Below are 23,413 nucleotides of genomic sequence, written 5' to 3' on the forward strand. Positions count from 1 at the left end.
ACAGGTGAGAAAAGAAATTCGATTATACATTATTCAGCAGTCATAGGTGAATATGATGTGGAGATCCGTGTACAGTAATGTCTAAGGCAACATTACAAAGGGTAGAACACGAACCAAAAAATTTGGTGTCTATACTCCTTTAAAGGAGCTGGTGACGGTATATATTCCGAAATTTTCCAGTGGCAGAAACAGGCCACCTTCTTTGCCTTGATGAAGATGATAATCATTCATCACATCTGTTACGGATACAGAATCTGCGCCGAAGGTTTGATCCTTTTTGATGATCTCTCTTTATCCCCCCCTCCCCCCCCCCCCCTCTTTTTTTTATTTCTACATATTGCGGCAAATATGGTGCTCAGGTGTTCAGATCTGGAATTACCTGAATCTCCGAAAATTTATCGTGCTTATTTTTTGCCATTCGGAACCTATAAAGCACTTATATAACCATTTAATTTTAGTTCCAAAGACATACTTTTCTGTGCCAATAATCCAGCCTCTAGACATAACAGATGAAGGCTCAGCGCTGAGCATAGTTATCTTCTAGGCTGCTCGTCTCGAAGCGCATACTCCTCCGCCCGGCAATTTTTTATTTTTTCGACCCATCCGGCTCACATGCACTTTTGTTTCGAGACCCGGATGTCTGACAGCCGTTTCTTCCCACAGTGGCCTCTCAAAACTGTTCGCAGAAAGGGGGAGGGGGGGGGGGGGGGGCGTTGCGGGCAGAAACTATTTCGGGCCGGCTACAGGGGGCGCGCACGGTCAGTCATTCTTTTGTGAGACACTCCGAGCCTTCCTTTGGTCAGGACACAGAAACAGCAGCAAGAACAGCAGTAACAGCTGCAGCAACAGTACGTGGGCTCGCTGCTCCCAGAGTGTCTCGTCAAAGAATCCGCCGCAGCAATCGAAGAAGCAAAACGAGCTCTCCGATGAGCCCGGAAAGAGGGGTTTCACAACTTCTTCGGTTTCTCCGCCATCTTCAGTTCATGTGGGTTTTACGAAGCGAGTTCCGTGGATGGGCTCCAGCCGCGCTTGCGAGTGGTGAACAAAGAAATGATGCACGTCCTCATACTTCGCTGTTGACAGGACGAAAGAGAAAGAAGAAAGCACGAGAGAGAGCATCTCGAAAGCGGGGCGCCGTAACGCGATTACAAAAGGGGCGCTCCGTCGACGAGGAGTGCATAACGGGGCGGCAGCGCAGAGGAGCTCGGCGGCGCGCACGCGTGTGGGCTCTGCCCTTGAATGCGCTGGGATGGGCGTACCGCCGCCTCTGCCTGGCGCCGAGACCACGCGAAGCGAACGCTTGTTTCTGGCCCGGAACGATGTTTCCAGCAGTTGGAGGAGGGAAACCAGAAAAAAGGTACGAAAGAAAAAGCGAAGAGAAAATATATATATAAAAAAGGAGGTGAAACCATTGCGCAGGAACAGGCGCGAGCACAGAATGCGAAATGACAAAGATGCTCCGCGAACGACCATTCCTGAGCGCGGCTTCGGAACGCCGTGCATGCCACGTTGGAGAAGCGCTCATCATTGTTTGTGCATACGGTGCTCCCTCACTCTCTCTCTCTATTATCCTACGCCGACACTCCTTCTTCATCACCGCAATTTTCGGATGGGGCTGAATATAGCCCTTCCGAAAGAGCGGTATGCGGAAATAGTGGGGCGCACTAAAATTAAAAAAAAAAACTCAAAATGGTCGGCGGACAGATGCTGCGCTTTTCATTGGGACGAAGGTGCCTTGAACTTTCGTCCCCCTGGTTCGTTTGTCACCCCCTACCCTGTTTCTGTTCAAACGCTTTTAATTCTTTTTTTCTTTTTGCTTGTATCCAAGTTCTGGAATACTCATGCATCGCTTGATGCCTGCTGTTGGAAATGCCTTGGAGGCAACGAGGAAGTGCAGAGTACAATACGTCTCGGCTACTCCCTGTGGACGGCACTATGAACTTGAGACTTGCCCTCGGCTAATGGCCTGCACCGTTAGAACGGAGCGATGGGGTCACGCGAAGGCATTCGCGTGCAGAGACCGCGGCGACTCTGTCCATTTCTGAGATTCCCGATGCTGGTAATATTCGTGGCTCGCGTTATTAATTTGCGAAGCGCCACAGCTTCTTATGAGTTCAACTCCAAATTAATCTTTTTTTAATTTTTTTACCTTCTTTCTCGCGGCATGGAACAACAGCTGCCGTTTCCCTCCTGTCAACATACATCTTAAGCTCGGCTTTAACTTAGAAGCGTTGCCCTACCTCCAGCCGCCGAAATCAGAAAAGAATGAAATAATCATTCTCTCCGACTAAATCTCGTACAAGCAACACTGAATGTGCCATAGCTTATGGAACCTGTTGTGTCCGCAACAGGTTCCATAAGCTATGTACAACCAACTCGCCCAAAAACGCAACGATGCTGAGTGTGTAATGCATAGAAAAAAAAAAAAAAAAAAGAGGGAGAGAGAGAGCGAGTGTGTGTGTGGGGGGGGGGGGGGGGGAGAGAGAGAGATATGAAACAGTATGGCAATTAACCATTTATGCTCTCAGAGGCTTGGGTCAAACTCGAGAGTGAGTTCTTAGATGCATTAAAGCGCTAACAAAAGAATTATTACTTTCGCTCGAGAAGCTCTCAGCGGCCCTCGTTAGTCGCACTGGCATTCGCACCATGAGAATGGAGCGTATGCCAGAAACCCTGACCGCGCGTGACGCGACGCCCGCGGTTAATAACAAGGTGCCAGAATGCATACCCGCGCAAAGGCGCCTCGCGTTGTGCTATAGGCGTTCGGAAAGGCTTGCGTTGCCCGTTTCCTGTTGTACGACGATATGTTTGCAATCTGCAGAGGTGTAATTTTCTGCTCACAGTTGACAGTAGCATCTCACGTGTGTTCATGCGGACTAAGGACACTGACTGTACATAAGCACACCAGTCCTCAAGCCAGCGATTAAAGCAGGACTGGGGCGTTTCTAGCTTTGCCAAAGCCATTTTGTGTCACTGAACAGCAAATAAAGAAAAAAAGGAGACAAAAAAAAAATCAAGCCTGCAAGCGCAGCTGATGAACACACAGCGTACGGCCCAAATCCCAACAACGACGACATATTGCTTCGCCTCCTTAGTTCTATTACGCACAAGTCGCCGCCTATTTTTTAACCACCTCGCACCGACGTGCGGCTAAAGCGGCTTAGGAAATTACATTTACGAACCATTTAGTTGATATGATAAGTACGTCTTATTTCACACCCTTAAATGATTCCATTTGTAAGCGGTACGGCAGCATTACATAAATTGATCTTGCTAGAGGTTCCTCTTTTCCGCGCCTCCACTTTTATCCCCATCTTCACAATTACCATCAGCCGAGTAATTATTATTACGCCCAGTCGAGAAAAAATTCCGCCGAGTTTTTTCGATGTTTTACTATTCTTACCCATCTGCGGCTCCTGTCGCACTCCAGACTGCAAGCCTTTCACACTAGCGTCCAGACCGCAATAGGATACATTCTGCCCCCTGCTAGAGTCTACGGATCGTTAGTCCCGCCGAATTACATTTCTGCCTTCCGTTAAAGATAGAACATAATTAAGACAGCGTTTCAGCTGGAAAGGCATTACCAGTAATAATAGCGCATAACAATATTACAACGTTCACAGTGCACTTATTCTGTCTTAATTACTTGCTTTCCACACCCCAAACGAAATATAAAATCTCTCTAAGCAAAACATTTGGCGTTTTCGCAAGACAACAAGCGCGTTCTAAGCTGGCAGCTCTTCAACAACGAGTCATCGAAACACTGCACTAGGGCGCCTCGATGTAAGCGCCGCCATCGGCGCCCTACACTGCACTGGGCCAGTGCGCCCTCTGTCCCGTCTCAATCTGCTTTATGGCTGGCCGCCTCGAAAACAGCGGCGACAATGACAGATTTTACGACCGAGTCGCTTCAGAGAAGTGCTTAATGAGGCGAGTGTCCAGCAGCGCTCAGATCTCTAACGTTCCGCAGATGCTGATTACACAGTTTTACGGTGCAGCCGTCGGTGCATGTCGCGCAGGTGTCCTAGCGTCACTCATACTCGCATAATTCACACTGATACTGTAAACGTCGTTCAGAGAGATTACGCCTCAGTATTCAAGCGGGCAAAATATAACGAGCCGCCATTGTCGGTAAGACAATGAATTCAACGCCATTAAGCGTTTTATATGTTTTTATTCACGCTTCCTGCGTTTTCACATCCCTCTTTTTTTTCCTTTGTTCTCGCCTTTTTCACTGGTAAGTACCTCGCTCGCATTGCGCAATGCAAACAAAGTAAAATCGCACAGTAGGGAGCACTTCAGCGTACGAAAGTGACACGCGTTTACTCTATGCAGACGAATGCGCGAATCGCATTGAGCAGACGGAACCAAGGCCGATGTTGGGTCTGTCATGCGTTAGCTTGTCGTAGCATTGCATACAACCGAAGATGATGTCTCGAATGATGGAAAACGGTTGTTTTCCCACACTGCGCTTACGCGCTAGGTACGCAGTCACGCATATGGACAACACACGGAATGCGCAATGCATTATTCGAGCGCTCGTTGCTCGAGAAAGCACGTCCCGCAGTGCGGAACTGCATGGTAACGAAACCATGACTGCACAAAATAAAGGAGTAATAATAATCGGTTGCCACACACGAGTTGTTGGCTCAGGCATGCCACACTACTACCTGAATTGAGAAGGAAATTTCCTGTTTGTGCACGAGCTAGCGACTCGTACGATGCAAATTCGTGAGGTGGGAAAGAGCGAGTCAGTCTCTCGCGTTTTGTTTTCCACAGCGCGAGGACACGGCGTTGCAAAGTGACGCGGCAGTGACGAAATCGGTCTGCAGCGGCGAAGGCGGCCGATGTAGATCGCAGCAGCAAGTGTGAATGATGCCCGGCGACCCCCCGATAGCGCGTGCCCATCGAGAACCGCTCTGGTCGAAGGACGAATCGGTTGTTCCCACTTACCCGCACGCGATGCATGGCGGTGCCGGCGTCCTCGGTCGCACGTGGCCGAAGCACACGTTGCCCATTGTTGCGCTGCTGCTATTGCACGGGCAGCCGAGGGGTCGGGAACGAGGAGATGCCCCCGTCGGTTGCGACGATGAAGATAGCTCGGGTAGACTTCAACGCGCCCGCGGTTCGAGCGCACAGGCCCTGAAATGAAACTGTGCACAAACCTAGTACTACTTCACTAGACGAAGCGCGCACGTTACCCCATTGCCCAAAGGATTCTGTTCCGATAAGGTCCCTAATATAACGCTGCTCCGAAATACAGCTCCCCCATTAGAGAAGGCTACGACCCCACTAAGTCGGACGTTAGGCACTGAAGAATAAGCGCGTAAATTAGCCCGGTTCTCTCTGTCTCTCGTAGCTGATAAGTCCACAGATTGGGGCTCGAACCGCGGGCAGTGTATTGACACAAACGGCTTCACACACATTGACTGAGTGGCAGAAATGGCGGTGTCTGTCACGACCTTCGCTGAAATACAACACCAGCCGGCGAAGTGCAGGCGAGACCTGCGCGTCAGCACCGGAGAACGAGCGCACTTGTTGTCACGGCGTGACAGTAGACCAGACCACAACAACCCGGTTTCACCTCCCCAAACTCGCACAGGCAGCAGCAGCAACGACGACACGAAAGCGAACAGGCGTTCTTTCTTTTTCCCAGCTTCACACGCCGACGAGACACTGTGTGACAGCGTTGAAGACTATTCGGCGGCATCAGCGGAGGACGACTCCTCAAAGCACAAGACGCGAACTTCCTGGTCGCAGCGACATTGGTAACAAGAACTTTGGTTTGACCCCACAGGCGATATCGAGTGACGGAGTCGCGTCACCTATTGCTGTGAATGAGAGACAACGACGAATGGCGACCGGAAGCCCAGTGTCTGCGACAGAAGACAGAGCGCCATGTGCTGTTTTGAATGATGAAATGATGTTGGAAGTCCACACCGCTTCGCGTCACACAGTAAGCACCGTACGGATCTCCACCGGTGCTTTCGAAACTATGTCCGTAGGAACCGACGCTATGTTGATGACACGAAGGGTTTCATGCGCAATGAGGGAACACAAGGTTCTTCCGATTTCCCCTCTGTTCACACCGGGATCACTTCTCATAAGAGAAGGCACGGCACGAGCTAAGACGCCGTAGCCGCACCGCTGTCCGGCACCGAAGTTACATGGCTCACTCGAGATGATGGTGACACGGGTGCTGCCGCTGTTTCACACACACATCACGTCAGTGCCGTCGTACACTGGATGCAGTCCCGGTGCCAAGCAAGGAATCAAACCAGGCATCCAGTTTCACCGCCTCTTGATGCGAACACCACTTCGCCGACGTTCTTAAAGAGGCCACCACCCAAAGCAAAACACCACATCACATTGCAGGAGCAGAACTGGCCGTCGATCGAACAGAGAGCACGAAACACAGATGCGAGTTGGCCGTTGTCCAACGCAAAACACTGGCACTCCGTCCGGGTGACGCCCGCGGCACGTGATTCACGACACGCTGGCGCACAACAGCGACTATCACTGCTCTCGAACAGACGTTGTCGCCGCAGCCGGTGGCGGATCTAACACACAACAGCTTGGGCCACGGTGCTGCGAGCGCCGAGCAGCGCGCGGCATGTGCACGCGCTCTTCGCCGAGGCCTGACGGCGAGGGAGGAGAGGACGGCCGCGCTGCAGCCGGTGCGGGTGGTTCTGGCGCGGCGGCCGCCAGAGCCAGGCTCTGCCAGGCTCTGCGACCGGCACGCGTTGTCCCGTTGGCGGCGGCGGGGCCTAGGAGGAGAGAAGGGAGCCCGCGACCGACGCGGAGCTTTGCCTTGGCGCCCTCGCGTTCGCGCGCTCGGCGGCGATTTTGCCTTCCTCGCTCTCCTCCATCTTCTCCGAGCGCGCGCCGGAGGCATCCGACGGCGGGGCGGTGCGGTGCCCTGGGCGTTCCGGAAATAATGTGCTGTAATGACGAGTGAGGACGAAAAGCTGGAAATGTGTGGCTGCGGGCGGTTAAAAAGAGGCCTGCGTGGAGTATATGTAGGGCAAAAAGGGGTTCTTTTTCTGGTACGGTTTGTGAAAGGGGCGGGGAAATGTCTAGTCTACAAGTTGGGGGTACTTTTTTTCTGTTTTTCGTTCCCGTTGGAATGCGGCGCTCGAGGGCTGGAATCGATAGGACGATCAGTGGCTCAGAGAGCAGCGCAGCTCTGGGCTGCTTTCGCCAAGGTGCCGCTTTCCTTATTGGTTCAGATTTCTCTTCTTGTGGAGCAAGGCCCTCTCGCATTGTCTACGAACGAACCCCTCCGAGGTCGTTCAGCTCACTTTCCCTGCGGCGAGAGAATGTAGCGCCGCCGCTTACTGTGTGCACTGTCAAGAGATCCTTCGTTAAAGGAGAATTAGATTGGCGACGCCAGAAATCACTGCTACTGAAGCTCTCAAGCAAACGATTTCCTTTTCGCCTTTCTGGGGCCGGATTGTTTCCTTGCGTTGATACTAAGTGGACGTTCTCTGAAATTCGGCCACAGTTGTTTACCTTGCCCAACGTTTCTTCTGTATACAGATAATTCAGATAACGCGCTTGTACTTGCGATTACCTCTCAAAACGGAAACATTTCGCACGTGCCTTCCTTTTAGCGTCCTGGAATGAGAGCTCGGCAAAATTTTACGTAGGAAAATCGTACGAAACCCAATTTCATTGTTGTGTTGCGGGTGCAACACTGTCGTGTCGTACCCTTAAAGACGGAACTGCAGCGTTCCCCACAGTTTTTCATTCTGTGGTATAGTTCAGGTCAACGGTATTCTAAGATTAAGCGCAGCTATAGGATGCACAACTTGCCGAATTAACTTCGATGGACCAACTTGCGATATGAAGTGCGTAGGTTAATTGAAACCAGCGTGGACACAAGGTCTCACTGGCTCTGAGAAGAGTTCAGCGAAGACCGTTCGCACGTTTTTATGAGACCCCATAAAATTTAACCCTTGGTAGGCCGAACTACCGCTGCGAGAGGGTTACAGATAGCTCGTCTTGTTTCACAAATTTCATGAATACTGCAAAAACTTATCGCTTGCTTGAAACCCGGCAAACAACAGCACATGCACAGACGTATTCGTGGCAGGACAGCTTTAGCCAGTCACGGAAACATTCGAAGCACTTGCGTTCATCTTCCGTATGTCTGTAAGGACAGTGCCTGCCACTGCTGGAACGATGCTTGTGGCCGTTTATATCCCAAACCCACAAGATGTGGAAGAGCGCTTGGCACTCACCGAAACGGAGGCATTCATTAAAGTATTTGTCAGGAAAGTATAAACTGCGTGTGCCGTGAGCATGAACGAACAAGCAGGCTAGCAGGGCTCTGTGCATGAAACCGATGTCGCCAAAGGCAGAGCATGCAAACAAGCAGAAAGTGAGGCACGAGAGGGATGACCGTGTAGGGGTTAAGTACGCGCTCTTTGAATCACGCTGCATAAAGCCTCCGCGCACAAAACAGTTACACACAGCACACAAAATCCGAGATAAAATTAGGAATACATTATATAAAAAGCCACACACACACACACACACACACACACACACACACACACACACACACACACACACACACACACACACACACACACACACACACACACACACACACACACACACACACACACACACACACACACACACACACACACACACACACACGTGCTTCCCGTAATTGAGAGACTATAGCGTTGCAGCAATGATACATCGGCACGTGACGATAGAACGCTATAGAGAAGCGCAATGAAAGGGGGATGATGATGAAAACATTTATTGACATTGGCTTAGATTAAGGGAAGTCTGGTTCGGTCCCTAGTCCCCTGACACCATTGGTAAAAGCTGCTGCCCGTGCACTTTCGACGAGGGCTCGTTGTTCCTCGAGGCCCGAGCTGGACAGTGTCGTGACGCTGGGGCTACGTCGACCCGGCCTTCACTTGGTAGCGTGCAGAGACTCGGGGTTGAAGTAGGATTGAATCTTCGAAGTTGGTGAAATATGTACAATCAGGTTTAATGGCACTTTGAGAAACTTATTTACAAGATTATTTACACGAAAAAGAAGGGTACATCAGCAAAATGGCAAGCGTTAAGAGTTCATAGCGAGAAGCGACTGGATGAGCCGTTTACCCAGGGCTCAGAGCGACATTTCGTGCTCTGCAGCGTCCTTAAAAACCCCCTATGTCCAGCCCCTCTCTGAAGATGCTGACCAACCAAATCCAGGGCACGCCCCTCAGGTATCGGCATCCAACCGAACACATCACTGCACTGATGGTCTGAAGCACTGACTGGTCCGGCATTAATTCGTTGGGCGTGATCACTTGTTGGCGGGAAAAGCTTGGGAACGGCGAGGAGAGGAGGTACATTTCTATTCTTCAGCAAAGAAACCACAGGCTGGTTCTGACAAGTGGTTTTACTTCTCAGAAACCCGAGTGCACGTGGCGCCGCATAGGGCTCCCAACATTGTCCCTTTTCGACAATTGCAAATCTTTCCTGCATTCCCAGGAAATCACTTAATGGCCGTATGAGTCATGCTCCTTTCTTGTCCTGCACGTCAGCGGACATGTCACTCTGTCGTCTCCTTTGGATAGGAGGCATTCATCACTGGAGGATAGCCCTTCTCGACTGGAAGGGTGAACAAAAGAAAGCACTTCCTGCTATTTCCCGCAGGGGGACGTTTCTTTGTGTTTTTCCAGACGTTCTCTTGACAGGGTCAATTTGGCATTTGCAGAGTGTCCACAAAGCAAAACAGGCTTACAAAACAGGATTCCTGGAAACAGGCTCACTTAGAGCCATTGGACCATCACCACATATTCACAAAACTTTTCCATGCCCACAGGCGAACAATAGAGCGCGCAAATGCGGATGCTTGGTCGTAACAGCCTCCTCCCCCGCCAGAAGAGACTCGGAGGGCAGCAGTCCCAGCTGCTGCATGAAGAGACGACTTAATGGCCTGCACGTGAACGCTTGAAGCTCGCTGTTGCTTGTCGCGTTGTCTTGATTGTTGTAGGCCAAATTGCTCGAGCTGTCTGAAACTCAACCACATGTCGAAGCAAGCACTCGGCTCCCGTCTGAAGAGACCAGGTCAAAAGAAAACTGCCATTGTTGTTCGAGAAAAGCCCACTCTCAAGACGTTCAGGACCCACGTATTCCTAGAAAACCAAACGTGCTGCTTTACATAGTCACACATATACAAGCGCACGAAAAAAAAAAAACCTGATTATCAATTTGGATACATGGTGAGGAACATCTCGGACCGCTTAGAAAGAGCGGCTAAGCGCGTCCGCATTCCCATTTAACTTCCCCTTTTTGTATCTTATTTCAAAATTGTACTGCTGTAAAATCAAGCTCCACCTAAGAAGGCGACTGTTCTTCGATGTCGCAGTTTGCAGCCAAGCCAGGGGACAATGGTCCGTCTCTACGGTGAATTTGGCCCCTCCAAGATAGCACTGCAATTTTTGAATGGCCCATACAATGCAAGCGCATTCTTTCTCTGACGCGCAATAAGCCCTCTCTCTAGAACTCAGTTTTCTGCTCAAGTAGATTACGGGGTGCTCATTACCGTCGTCATCTCTCTGGCAGAGAACAGCACCTAACCCTCGATCACTGGCATCACACTGGACCGTGAATTCTCGGTCATAGTCTGGAGCTCGCAATACCGGACGGCTAATCAGCACAGCCTTCAGGTTTACGAAGGAGGCTTCCTTTTGTTCGTCCCAGACTACATTTGTCGGTTCTGTCTTGCGGAGAGCGTCGGTCAGAGGGCTAGCCAAAGCTGAATAGTTAGGGATGTAGTGATTGTAGTACCCAGTCAGACCCAGGAATGCTCGAATTTCCGTCTTCGTGCTCGGCCGCGGGTAGTCTGCTACCGCAGAAATCTTAATCTCGCTGGGTTTCCTGAAACCTTGACCTACATTGTGACCCAAGTAGTCCACGGTCGCCCTTGCCAGGCAACATTTCTCGGCCTTTACGGTTAGTCCAGCTTGACGCAAAAGGCTCAGTACAGCTCTTAGATGTACCATATGGTCCGCCCATGAGTCGGAAAAAACCGCAATGTCGTCTAAATAAGGCACCGCGAATGTTTCACACCCCTTTAAAACCCTATCCATGAGTCGGGAAAAACAAAATGGAGCATTTTTGAGCCCGAAACTCATCATTGTTGGCTGGTAGCTGCCCGTCGGAGTGACGAAAGCCGCGTATCTGCTGGCGCGTTCAGTGAGCGGTACTTGCCAGTATCCTCGAGTAAGGTCCAGCGTAGTCACATATGCCGCTCTACTGACCTGTTCTACTCTCTCCTCAATATTCGGAATAGGATACACTTGATCCCTGGTGAGAGAATTTAGCTTTCGGTAGTCTACCACAGGCCTAGGGTCTTTACCTGGAGCTTCTACTAAGATCATAGGCGAAGCATAATCGCTTTCCGAGGGTTTTATTACTCCCAATTCCAGCATGCGAGTTACTTCCCTATCCAGAATTTCTCTTTGCCTTGGAGAAAATCGGTAGCACCTTGATCGCACTGGCACGTCTGAAGTCAGCTCAATATCGTGCTCAGTCAAATCAGTTTTGCCTGGCCTGTCCACGAAGCAGGCCTCAAACTCTGTTATTATCTCGCCCAGATCGGACAGCTGGGATTTCTTTAGTTCTCCTCTCTGCTCCGTCTTTTTGAGAAGCTCCTGAGCGTTGCTTCCTTTTCCGCTGAGGCAAATCAAGTTGTCCCCCATCTCCTCGGGAAGGTTTAACGTTAGATTTACCACGGCTTCCCTCTGCACATAAGGCTTCATAAGATTGCAATGATAAATGCGCACTTCTTTACGCCTACCGGGAATTTTCACTGCGTAGTTAGTGTTAGAAAGCTTTGCAACGACTTCAGCCGGTCCTTCCCACTGTACTTCGAGCTTATTCTGCCTTGAACTTCTCAGCAACATCACCTGGTCCCCGATACAAAACGTCCTTTGACGGGCTGTCTTATCATAGTACACCTTGGAACGAGCCTGGGCTGACTTCATGCTGGCCTCAACGAGTTCCTTAGTGTTATGTAAGCGATTCAAGAGGTTCAGAATGAATTCTACTACTGTTGGGTCTTCTCCGCGCCCCTCCCAGGCTTCGCGCACCATTCGCAAAGGTGAGCGCAGTGACCTTCCGTACACCAACTCCGCTGGGCTAAATCCAGTGGATTCGTGCGGCACTGACCGCAAAGCGAAAAGCGCTGCAGGCAGGCAGGTATCCCATTCGCGCTTGTTTTCATAGCACAGTCCCCTCAGGACTCGTTTGAGAACAGAGTGCCATCTTTCTACGCTGTTGCTCTGCGGATGATGGATCGAGCTATGCACTACCTTAATGCCGCATCGCTCGAGAAATGAGGTGGTGAGGACACTCGTGAAAACGCTACCCTGATCACTTTGGACCTCGGAAGGGAATCCAACTCGTGCAAACACTGACAGCAGCGAATCCACTACACTCTCGGACGTCACCTCGCGCAGCGGAACAGCCTCTGGAAACTTTGTGGCTGGGCATAACATAGTGAGGATATAACGGTACCCTGACTCTGTCACAGGAAGTGGCCCAACTACATCTATTACTAACCGGTGAAACGGCTCGGTAATGATTGGTACTAACACCATCGGAGCTTTCCACTTATCTTGCGCCTTTCCAACCCGCTGGCACGTGTCGCATGACCGTACAAAATTTTCCGTGTCCTTAAAACATCCAGGCCAATAGTATTCTTGCAACAGCCTCTGCTTTGTTTTCCTTATTCCAAGGTGACATGACCACGAGCTGCCATGGGAAAGTCGCAGTAAGTCTCCGCGGTACTTTTGGGGAACGACTAATTGGTCCCGCTCTACTCCGCTCTTATCCTTGAATAAGCGATACAGCACTCCCTTTCTCATCTCGAAAGAAATATTGTTTGCTGTCTTAGTGGCGCGGTGGCGCTCCCTTATCTCCTGTATCTTGGGATCATTGGCTTGCTCTATAACTAAGTCCTCTCGGGTTCCACTTAAAAGTCTCGTGAGATTACCAGACACTGGCGGCAAGAGGTTACTCTCAAGAACGTCCTCATTCCGCGTCTCATCAAGCTCCCTTTCAAGTTGACATATCTGAGATGCCTCGCTCTCAAAGTTTTCTGACCTGCCATCTTCCGCATTTACCACTGTTTTAACTGCCGTTTCCTCCGCTGTGGATTTTTCTGGAATGAGCAGTGTAGCTAGTTCTCGCGCCTTTGAACGTGTTAAGGCTGGCACAACTCTGTCTCCGAAAAGGATGCCCCTCTTTCGCAGTAGCATGTCCGATTTGTTGGAGAACAAATACGGATAGCACTTAGGAAGCTTTCCTGAAACGGCAGCCTCGGTTGTTAACTTGCCGAAAGGGCCCTCGATGACCACGTTCGCGATTGGCAAGCACACACTCTGTTCCTCCACTACCTGGCGAATCCATGCACACTGCCCGGTATAGTCGGAAGGCGACACATACGCCGGATGGACAACATCCATCGTTGCGGCCGAATCGCGCAGTACCTTGCAAGGCTTCCCGTTGACTACTAGGTCATGCAGGTAGGGTTCCAAAAGCTGCATATTTTCATCGCAGTCACTGACATACGAGAAAGCAATCTTTTCTTTCCGGCAGTTGACGGCAATGTGACCCTGCTCATTACACCTAAAGCATGTGAGCGGCTTCCTAGCCTCAAGCTTTTTCTTTGTGTTCTGCGCGTTGGTCACTTCCCCACTTTTCTCACTGCCGTCCTTTCTAGGGCGTTTGCCTGAAGAAGCCTTCCTTTCTTCGTTTGCAAATCTAGCAAAGTGCCTTTTCTGACGGTTATTTACACTGAACTTGGGATTGCGGGGCCTATCCACTGCTGGGTTGCTGAATTGTCGGCGCGAAGCATACTCCTCAATAAGTTCGGCAGCTTCAGTTGCCGACTTAATTTCGCCTCGGTCCTGTAACCAATTTCTTTCTTTTTCTGGGAGGCAGTTATAAAACTGCTCCAAAAGAATTCGCTCGACTACAGCGTCCCTATCACTGTAGGAATCAGTGCTCTTTAGCCACTCGCCCAAATTAACTCTTAAATTGTACAGGAATTCAGGGTAACTCTCGTCCATGGACTTAGTAGCGTTCCGAAAACGTTGTCTGAACGCCTCGGCGCTAAGCCTATACTTTCTCAGAAGGCAAGCTTTGACCTTCTCGTAGTTGTCCGCGTCCTCCTTGCTTAGCCGCGCGACAACCTCCGCTGCCTCGCAGGGCAGAACCGTCAATAATCTCTGAGACCAAGTGTCTCGCTGGAAGGACAGTTTTTCGCAGGTTCGCTCAAAGTTAGCCAGATACAGACCGATATCCCCTGTTATCACATATGGCTGCATGTACTTTGACATCTTGAAATCTGCCTCCTTGTTGAGATGAGGTACCGCTAGCTGGGGACAATCGCCCGACCTCTTGCTCAACTCTAGTTCTAATTTCCGGAGCTCAATTTCTTGGTCCAGCTTTTTTGCTTCTCTTTCAAGCTTCTCACGTTCGTGCTCCCTTTCCTCTTTTTCCCTCTCAAGTTCACGCTCCCTTTCCTCTTTTTCCCTCTGACGTTCGCGCTCACGCCTCTTTTCCTCTTTTTCCCGCTCTTTCTGCTGTCTGAGCTGCTCCTCCTTTTTTTGGGCGATGAGGTTCCATGCTTCACTGAGCTCCTCATCATCGGCTCCCAAATCTGTGATTGCCTTTATAATCAAAGGTTTTCGTGCCAAACCTCTTGTATCAATTCCCAATTCCTCACACAATTGCAACAGTTCCGGTTTCTGCAGCTTTTGTAGGTCCATGATCGCTCCGAGTGTCGGCTACTTCCAAAACAACAGTGCAAACTACCAAACCTAAAGGCGTTTCAACACTTTTTACCAGTTCTAAAATCTAACCCTGTTCTAGAACCTGGTCCACATCAGAAGAAAAGCCAAGCACTCACCCACACATGCGATCGATGTTCCGAGCTGCTCTCTTGTTGGCCGATTGTTGCGCCTGCTTGTTGCTTGAGATGCCACCTCCGATCACAAGATGAGGCTTGTAGATTCTGATCCACCTCAAATCACCAGATGTTGTAGCTTGTAGATCCAGATCCCACCTCCAGTCATCAGATGTTGTGGCTTGTAGATTCAGATCCCAACGCTGGTCACCAGTGTTGGGGCTTGTAGATTCAGATCCCACCGCTGCCACCAGTTGTCGTGACGCTGGGGCTACGTCGACCCGGCCTTCACTTGGTAGCGTGCAGAGACTCGGGGTTGAAGTAGGATTGAATCTTCGAAGTTGGTGAAATATGTACAATCAGGTTTAATGGCACTTTGAGAAACTTATTTACAAGATTATTTACACGAAAAAGAAGGGTACATCAGCAAAATGGCAAGCGTTAAGAGTTCATAGCGAGAAGCGACTGGATGAGCCGTTTACCCAGGGCTCAGAGCGACATTTCGTGCTCTGCAGCGTCCTTAAAAACCCCCTATGTCCAGCCCCTCTCTGAAGATGCTGACCAACCAAATCCAGGGCACGCCCCTCAGGTATCGGCATCCAACCGAACACATCACTGCACTGATGGTCTGAAGCACTGACTGGTCCGGCATTAATTCGTTGGGCGTGATCACTTGTTGGCGGGAAAAGCTTGGGAACGGCGAGGAGAGGAGGTACATTTCTATTCTTCAGCAAAGAAACCACAGGCTGGTTCTGACAAGTGGTTTTACTTCTCAGAAACCCGAGTGCACGTGGCGCCGCATAGGGCTCCCAACATTGTCCCTTTTCGACAATTGCAAATCTTTCCTGCATTCCCAGGAAATCACTTAATGGCCGTATGAGTCATGCTCCTTTCTTGTCCTGCACGTCAGCGGACATGTCACTCTGTCGTCTCCTTTGGATAGGAGGCATTCATCACTGGAGGATAGCCCTTCTCGACTGGAAGGGTGAACAAAAGAAAGCACTTCCTGCTATTTCCCGCAGGGGGACGTTTCTTTGTGTTTTTCCAGACGTTCTCTTGACAGGGTCAATTTGGCATTTGCAGAGTGTCCACAAAGCAAAACAGGCTTACAAAACAGGATTCCTGGAAACAGGCTCACTTAGAGCCATTGGACCATCACCACATATTCACAAAACTTTTCCATGCCCACAGGCGAACAATAGAGCGCGCAAATGCGGATGCTTGGTCGTAACAACAGGACCGCCTCCCAACCTTCCCACGTTGGCTGATTTATTATATCAATACTGGTATTTTGTTGACAAGCCCATACCATATGGTATTAAGCGTTGAGGTGCCGGCTAGTTGGTAATACATTTTGGAATAACAGCGCGAAGGACGAGGACGAAGATCAGAAGGACACAAACATAGCGCTGGTATAAGTTTGCCTTCTGGCCAGAAAATTTGCACTGCGCCGAAAAGGATTCGGGCTCAATAGCGTGAAGTGTTATTGGGTTATTAAATGACATAGTTTGTAACCTTCGAAGATGACACTCTTCTGACTTACTAAGACCCTTAGCGGGCTTCGGGAACGTCTGCCTTTCAAGGCGCAAATGCTGTAATATCTCTGAATATGTTGTTAACGGAGAGAGGGAGCCTAAATCAACGGGGGCTTATTATTTACACGCCCATCGCCGAATCGAAACTCACGCCAATGGAGACTTGCTTCGTGCATAGAGCCCTGCTGCCCTGGCTGTTTCTTCACGCTGACTTCGGCGCCAGGAACGGTGATGGACGCTCAGTGCTGATGAGGTGCGGCAGAGATAGCAGCTCCGACTTAAACGCATACCGCGCTCGACGGCATCTCATTTCAGTTTTCGTTCGCATCTCTTCTGATCACACGTTTGAGGTGCCCGACGAGGAGCGAGATAGTTTAGCGCTTTATTTGGTTTGCGAAAATCCTTTAGGTTCACCTTCGTCGTCACGGATTTACCCTCTGAGAAATAAGAATGATTTGCACCTCCTTAGCTTTGCGCCACGGAACCTGCGTAGGGAGACACGCGTTGACGTATGCGCTGCTCCGGCGCCAGCGCAGCACCTAGACACTACACTATAGGCTTGGTGACACACGACAGTTCGCTTAGCTTTTGGCTCTCCTGGGTTTCGCCTCCGTGCTCTCTTCCAGTTCGGTGACGCGTTCTCCCCAATGGCGCGCCAACACTGGGCGCTATAAACTAGGACTTTCCATTTAAAAAAGAAGTCCTATTGCTCCTAAGCGCACATGGTTTGACTCGAGATGTGAAAGGTCTTGATTCCACAAATTAATGCTGTAATTCTGACGTGTTCATACTTCTCAGCGTCTTGCAGCTAATTGCTCATGCAGTTACAGTGGAGCCATTTCGACAGATCGCACGGGTACCATCAGATCGCCATCGTGTCTTCGCGTGGTGGACTGCTGCATTTCCTGTCCGCCGGGGGCCCATCTCTCATCCTCACGGACATCCATCAGGAAACGAACGGTTGGCCTGCGTGTCCTTTCGTATGCACGCTTTCGCCACGTTTCCCGACCACGCACGCAAATGCACACACACCTGATCTTCTTTCCCTCCGCCGAGCTCAGCGTCCCACGGCCATGCATCTAAACAGCCCACGGCCGCCTCGGCGCACCGAGCTAACGACGTGGCTGCCCGCCGATGCGTGAGCACCGGATCCTCCCGAGGAAACCCAAACGGCCCTGGAGGAAGCGACCGCGACCAGCCAACACCGTTGCACGCAGTTTCCGTGCGTGTGTGTGTATACGTGCGAAAAAGTGTACAGACGCAAGGTCCACGGCAGCGTGTAGCCGCGCTCACTTTGCGCCTCGTTTGGATAAGCGGATGCGCCGAGAATGGCGTTGTGTGCTTCCTCTCGAAGTGTAAACAAACACTCTTCGGGAGGGGCGCTAAAATCGGCAGTGCTTAGCAAGGCATACAGCATGGAGAACACAGACGGAAGATGACGTCATGTCGCTTGCGATTAACGGACGGTGCCTACACTTGATGCCAAAATGGGTAAGATAGGACTACCTTAATCTCCTAGCTGTCGAGAGAAACGTTTTGCCCGCGGAGAGGCCGGTTAACAACGGTTGATGTTCCTCTGCGATGACTCACTAAAGGGTTAACGGTTGCTTTTGATGGCGTAATGGTTGTGGAATTGAAAGACTGGGCTCCTTAGCAATGCGCTTGTGTATAAGGGTCCCACTTTACAGAGAATACGGCGTAGTTGGTAACGGCCTTGAGCAAAGAATCCTAATTGCTCGACAGAACCACGGCATGACGTCAGTGCCACAAGACCTAGGAATTGCATACACCTCACAATGCTTGGGATAAACGAGATGACATGCCTGGAATGAAAGTGGTGAAAACAAGATGTGCAATGCGAATTAAAAGCCACCGCGCATGTCAAATTATATCACTTTATAAAGTAAAAAGCCGAGAATCTAAGGTTTGAGGCCGGAATCATGCCCACAATATTTGTTTTACGAGCCAGTGACGCTGCCTACTAGGCCATGGAAGGCAAGCTAGCACAGTGCTTGGGAACAAGCAGTCATTTTTAGGTGTGTCGTATAGCCTTTCTCTTTAAGTAGTATATTGCAGCATTATGGTAATGACTATACGTGCAATTAGAGTGGGCCACTGGCCACTACCGCATCGTACCCTAAGGCAGAGTTTAAGAGTCTCCCTAACTTTTCTTTTTTTTTTTTTCTAACCTATGCCCAAGGACTAAGAGGAAAAAAAATGATATCAGCTTCGTATGCCATACACATTTTCCTTGTCTGAATCCATAAACATACAGGGTCTGTCTATCATTCCATGTGCAGTTGTTTGCCTCTGTAGAAATGCCGCATTCCCACAATGTGGAATTGGCGTTGGTTTGGTGCAGTCCCAAAAACGTTATCTGATTTTTGCTATCCTTTATTTCGGACGACCCTTCAAGGGGAAAATTACAGCGCTTAAGATAGTTTCTTTTGTGTTGGAAGTGAAATTGCCGGAAGGCAAAGTCAGTTCTCAGCTGGCTGGATGGCTGAGAGAATGCGCGAGTAATACGGAGAAAACAAATATACTAGCGACTGGATACAAATCCAGGAACAGGTGCTCATATTTGCTAATATACATGCTGACCCATGTGAGGTTTAAAGGGGGACGATCTCCCGCCCCGCTCCTACTCCGCAGGTGCTGCGTCCTCGCTGGCGACCCGCGGAGGGAACAAAGGGGACAAAGGACGTGCACGACACATAGTTAATACTCCAATGCTATTTATTGCACTTGCAAATAATACAGAGCATGCCGGCTAGCTATACATCAACAAGGTTTTCCTTGGAAGGGCAAGGCTACGTAAGAAGGGCTTTTGACTCACCGGCTGGGAAATGGGGGTGCGATTTCGGCGGCGGACATTTGAACGCGCCGTGAATATGGCGGCCGGGATCTCCCGTGCGCGCCGCATTCTTCGGACGAAGCCATACCACGGCGTTTGCCGCGGGAGGCGGCGAGAGCGTGCGTTATTTACCGGTCGCTTCGCCGTTGGGAACCAGAAGATGGGCGGTCGTGCACGACGGGTCCTCCCGTGTGCGCAGCGTACTCCGTGCCCGCTATCCCCCGGCATTTGCCGGGAGAGGCGGCGGGAGACGACCGCTCGCTTTGCCGGCTGGATCCAGAATCTTCCCTCTCGTCTTCTCGCGGGAACCCGCGTAGACCTCTTGGTGGCGCACCCATCGCTGGGGCTCCTTCCCCCAAGGGGAGGTATTTACCTCCTCTCCCAGCCGGCGCTGCCATGAAGCTCGTTGGGGTGGTGGTGATCGGTCGCGGCAATGGGGGAGGAAACTGGTTTTCCACACCTATTATTAGCCTATCCTCTCTAATAATTTTCATCGATTTAATTATCTAGCGAGTGCATTTACTTAATCTTCCGTCATGCAATTTAAAAATGCTTCTCTTTCTTTTCAATACTGACTACCCCACAGAATGGTCTGTCTTAAGAAAAAATACACGAATATATACAAAAACAGGCCTAGTGGCAAGAAGCAAGCAGTCGGTTTGCTGTTTATGTGGTTGAAAGTTCCAAAGTGACTCAGACTATCAGGGAAGCCGGCTCCAGAAGTTTCGACTCTTGGGGTTGTCTAACGTGCACTGATATCTCACAGCGCACGGAAGCCTTGCTTTCCGCCTCCGTCGAAAAGCTGCCGCCGCGGCCAAGATTCGATCCCACGTCCCTGGGTTCAGAAGTCCACTAAGCCAGCGCGGCAAGCTAGTAGTGCATCACCACAATTATGGGGTCACTGCCCACTTGCATCAAAACTTTCACGTGGACTCATTTTATGTGCTGGATGGCAATATTCCAGAATCAGCAGTCAGACATAGATGCCACCCACTCACGCAGTAAATTCGACATAAAGAATCGCAATCATAACAATTAACGTAGAGGCTTTTATTTTTTTCTTAGCAGGGTCCCGACGCATCGCATTTCATGTGACAGGGATGCTGACGATACGTGAGATCGAGGCACCTTTGCTGGACACCGAGCAGAGGTAACATCGAGCAAAGTTTCAAATGTGACACTGGGCTGACATCAATGACGCTCTTTTGATGTATCAAACAGTACAGGGAGTAAGACCCTCGTAGAAAAGAAAACGTATGCCAGGCTCGATTTGCAGCTGCCAACCTATCGCTGTGTTTCCGAGCCAAAAGTGCCGCTACACTTTAGACGCATTGGACTGGTGGAGGCCATGGCCACTGCCATGAATGCTCCCCTTGAGTTCAAGCACGTGTCCTCGCCATAAAATGCAAAACACTGCGAATCAGCCATCCGGCGAATTCATCGCTGCTGGGATGCGATTCGATCAAAGAAAACCGTTCGTTATACGCGGAGTCCACTGGTCGTGACGATAGGCTCGCCGGTTTCGAAACAATGGCTGTCTCGCGCACGTCTTAAACAAAATTCCAAAGGTGCTGATTTGCACGGGATACGGGATTTTATGACGCTCCTTTTTTTTTTTTTTTTTTCTTGGTTTTCCACTTCAGTGGGGCGCTGAGGCACAAAACCGCAAAAAAAAAAAAAAAGAAAGGAAAGCTATAAAATTAGTCAAAGCGCAAGTAAACAGTAGGTGCACCGGCTTTACAAGCTGTTGCAAGGTGGGCCTCAGGAGCTCTATAGGTACAATCAACTCGCCATTGTAGCCTGCGCGAGTACCCCTACTCGAGCAAGGAGGAAGAAACAGGGCGTGCGTTTTTCAGAAAATTGCTGTCTCCCCAATTCTGGTCTGCTATATATGGAATCGCGCGGACCCTGTAATGCCACGCTGGTTTAAGCTTATATTCCTTGCTGGGCTGCAGGGTGTTGGGCGTCGTTCCATACCGAGTGAGCGGCGTCAAAGACGGGGTGCGGGGGGCACCGCGTTTGTATCCAATTCATTTTGGCGGTGCTGGAAGAGACACCGAAAACGTGACCCATTTCGAGACGCGACTGCAGCGTAGATACACGTCTCAGCACGGAACTTCCAGAAAGGAAGATAAATAAGAAGGAAAAGAAAAAAAAAACTAACGCAAGAAAGATGAAAAAGGAGAAACGAAAGAAAGAAAAGAGCTCGTTCCTGCATCGGTTGGCCGCAAGCGAAGCGAAATTCTCACATTGAGAGAAGCTGTATGGTTGCTGCGCGAGAAAGAAGGAGAGCAGCTTCTGGGCGTCGACAGCACGGCCGTAATAATAACCGTGCACCACTCGGCCACCGGAATGCGAGAAAAAAGAAGAAAAAATTTTAAAAAGAAGAGATGCGGACAGCAAGTGTATGCGTGCTTTGGACAGTGGACTCTTCAGTCAGCGTCGAGCCGCGTATGATGTCACCAGCGCGACGACGGCGAGTTGCGGAGACAATTTGGTTTTCTTTCTTACAGCAACGCCTCTATATACTGCGCGCCACTCTTTCCGCGTCTCGGAGCTGCGTCTCGGAGCTGCCGCCCGGGAATTGCCAGCCTCTGGAGTGAGGTAGAAATGTTACGGCACGTCTTGTTGTTGGTGCTTGTCTATAGCTCCTTAGATCATGAATCTGGTGACCCGGCCATCGGGCAGCTGACATGAAGCGTGCCTTCTGTGATGCACGTGGCCGGCGTGTCCGCCAGTACAGTGCTCCCTGGAGGTAGAACAGCCATGTACGCGAGTACTGCTTACTCTCTGACGAGAGACGTGATCGCCAGAAAGCGTGTCTCACCCAGCAGTAACTTATAAATTCAGCTGCCATATGCACTCGACTGCGAAATATCTTCAGCTCGAATGGAGAAGCAAATGGCAAGACACTCATTCCATGCCAACCAGACAAAACACATATGGCCTCCTTTCAGGGTATAGACGAAAGTATGTATGTATGTATGTGCATGTTTGAACACGAAGAACGCTTTACTCAATCGCAGCACTATACGTACGCGACCGCCGAGACGCGCTTCGACGGGCAGCTTCCAAAACACGTGCCTGTGCGCTGCAGCGTTGACCGCGTTTCCTCGCAGCTCCAGTGCACACAAAAGGAGTCCAAAGCTGGACGCGCTACACCGGTAAGTCGTCCGCACGCCTGCTCAGTAATTACAGGCATCGCCACGCCGAGTCTGTATAGGAGCAACCTGAAAAGCCTCGTCTGCTTCACTGCGCTCGAGAAGCCTCGATGATTGAGATGTCTTCACTATACGCTAATTTAGTGGATAAGAGCACCTCTCGCGAACCTTTCTTTTGACGACGGGGCGTGGAGCAGGCTTTGCGAAGCCACCTCGTCAGGCTGATGTTTTGCGTACTGTTATATACTTCCTGGACGCACACACCGTGCACACGGCCGCTGCAGCCGGTATGGCGCATGGGCACGGTTTTAGGCCCAGAGATAGTCAGTGTCTGGCCTAGTTAAGTTAGTGTCGAACTCCGCCCACCACAGATGTTCACTGAATCGTATACGACAATGCGAGTTGTTTATTTTATTTTATTATTTTTTTTTGTGTGTGTGTGTAGGCCAACACTAATATGAAATGTCAGCGAGATTCGACGGCGCCGCTGAGTTCTTTTGGGTTGGTAGCAGCTATAGGATTACGACCAAGAAGAATGCATACAAACAATTTTTTTAACTACTTTTCTGATTTCACAGCGCCCCTATAAGGTCGTCCCTTCGCTAAAAAAAAAAAAAAAAAAAAAAAAAAAAAAAAAAAAAAGCCGTGTAGATCCCAGCCACCGCAGCTGTGAAAGAAAGTGGAGAAGCCTGAATTGGTTGGAAAAACTGAACGTAACTTAAAAATTATTGCACGACACTCCTTAAGTTTCCTGTGAAATGCCGTCATATGCAGGGGCAGCCGCCCCGTCAAACTGCTCTTCGAAGCAGCTTTTTAGCGGCTGCTCCTTTCCTTGTAGTAAAGGAAAAATAAATTATTATTATTATTATTATTATTATTATTATTATTATTATTATTATAATTATTATTATTATTATTATTATTATTATTA

The 23,413-nt window shown here is 50.0% G+C and overlaps 1 protein-coding gene across 1 annotated transcript in view; it reads right to left on the bottom strand.

The window, feature by feature from the left end:
- The window catches only part of LOC146198348 (uncharacterized), a 195,571-nt gene extending 188,829 nt beyond the window's left edge, over window positions 1–6,742 (bottom strand). The window contains exon 1 of the mRNA XM_084593798.1: window positions 4,954–6,742. Within this exon, the coding sequence (XP_084449924.1) occupies window positions 4,954–5,018 (65 nt within the window). The 5' untranslated portion in view covers window positions 5,019–6,742. The remainder of the gene's footprint in view (window positions 1–4,953) is intronic.
- Between the last annotated feature and the right edge of the window lie 16,671 nt (window positions 6,743–23,413).

This window comes from Amblyomma maculatum, chromosome 2, assembly GCF_055883805.1.
Source record: "Amblyomma maculatum isolate TAMU_Amacu chromosome 2, ASM5588380v1, whole genome shotgun sequence".
NCBI classification, from domain to species: Eukaryota; Metazoa; Arthropoda; class Arachnida; order Ixodida; family Ixodidae; genus Amblyomma; species Amblyomma maculatum.